This window comes from Penaeus monodon, chromosome 25, assembly GCF_015228065.2.
Source record: "Penaeus monodon isolate SGIC_2016 chromosome 25, NSTDA_Pmon_1, whole genome shotgun sequence".
In the NCBI taxonomy this organism is placed as follows: Eukaryota; Metazoa; Arthropoda; class Malacostraca; order Decapoda; family Penaeidae; genus Penaeus; species Penaeus monodon.
In genome coordinates this window covers 31498910-31499880 of record NC_051410.1, presented here as the reverse complement: position 1 = coordinate 31499880, position 971 = coordinate 31498910, and the positions used below count along the sequence as shown (strand labels likewise).

General features: G+C 30.4%; 1 protein-coding gene across 1 annotated transcript in view; it reads right to left on the bottom strand.

Moving 5' to 3' along the window:
- The window catches only part of LOC119589145 (heterogeneous nuclear ribonucleoprotein R-like), a gene marked incomplete in the record, with an annotated part of 129871 nt that overhangs the window by 112017 nt on the left and 16883 nt on the right, over window positions 1-971 (bottom strand). The window contains 1 exon segment of the mRNA XM_037937721.1: window positions 72-160. Within this exon segment, the coding sequence (XP_037793649.1) occupies window positions 72-160 (89 nt within the window).

Genomic DNA, 971 nt, shown 5'->3' with positions numbered 1-971 from the left:
TTTGTAAGTCACACATATAGTAAAAAAAAATTCTCATGTTCTAATTATTTGACACACATCTGGAAACCTACCTTATGTGACTCGTACTCCAAAAAGCAGAAGCCTCGATTTTTCTTTTTGTCATCTGGAGAACTGTAAATTATCACCTCGACCAAACCAGCTGTTAAGCAAACATGGAAAAATAAATTAAGCAAGAACTTCGTATCTAGATTTCTAATGCAGTATCTCATTAAAGATTCTTAAATTACTATGAAATGTTTCATGAGCATTCATGACTAATCAATTTTGTGTAAGGGCTATGCAAGAGTGTATCAATCATTAACTAAATCTAAACATATGGCACCTATAAAAATATTATATATAAATAAATAAATAACATAGTAATAATAATGATAATAATAGTAATAAATATATATCATAAATGAAATTGAGAGAAACACTATTAGTGGACTGTAAGGAAAATCACAGCCACAAAAATTATAACTATGATAATGACAAATAATAAATAAAGACTTGAAATTGATCACTGTAAATGTATAAACATAACAGATAAACAAACAAGTCAAAATAAATATCAAATAATCAAACAGTGAAATGTCTAAAAATAAATTAATACATAAAAAAATAATAAATAAATAAATAAAAAGAGGGAAAGGGGGCTGTATGGACTCATGTTAGTGTATGTTTTACAGGACCAAATTAGCCATCACTGCTATAAAATTACATGCAAGCAACACCACTAGCAAATCAGGTATAAGAAGGCAAGGCCATACCATATGACATTCTCAATGCTCCGAGGTTGCATTTACTTCTTTTACTTTTTTGTAAACTTAATATCTGAGCAATACCTCCAGCTTTGCCATATGGTAAGACTTTGCAAGATGGAGTCAGGGCAATGATGTTGATTCTGCAACAAGGAAAAACAAAGAGTGGCCAATGTGTCACCAGGCAACTGGAAAAATTACTGCCAC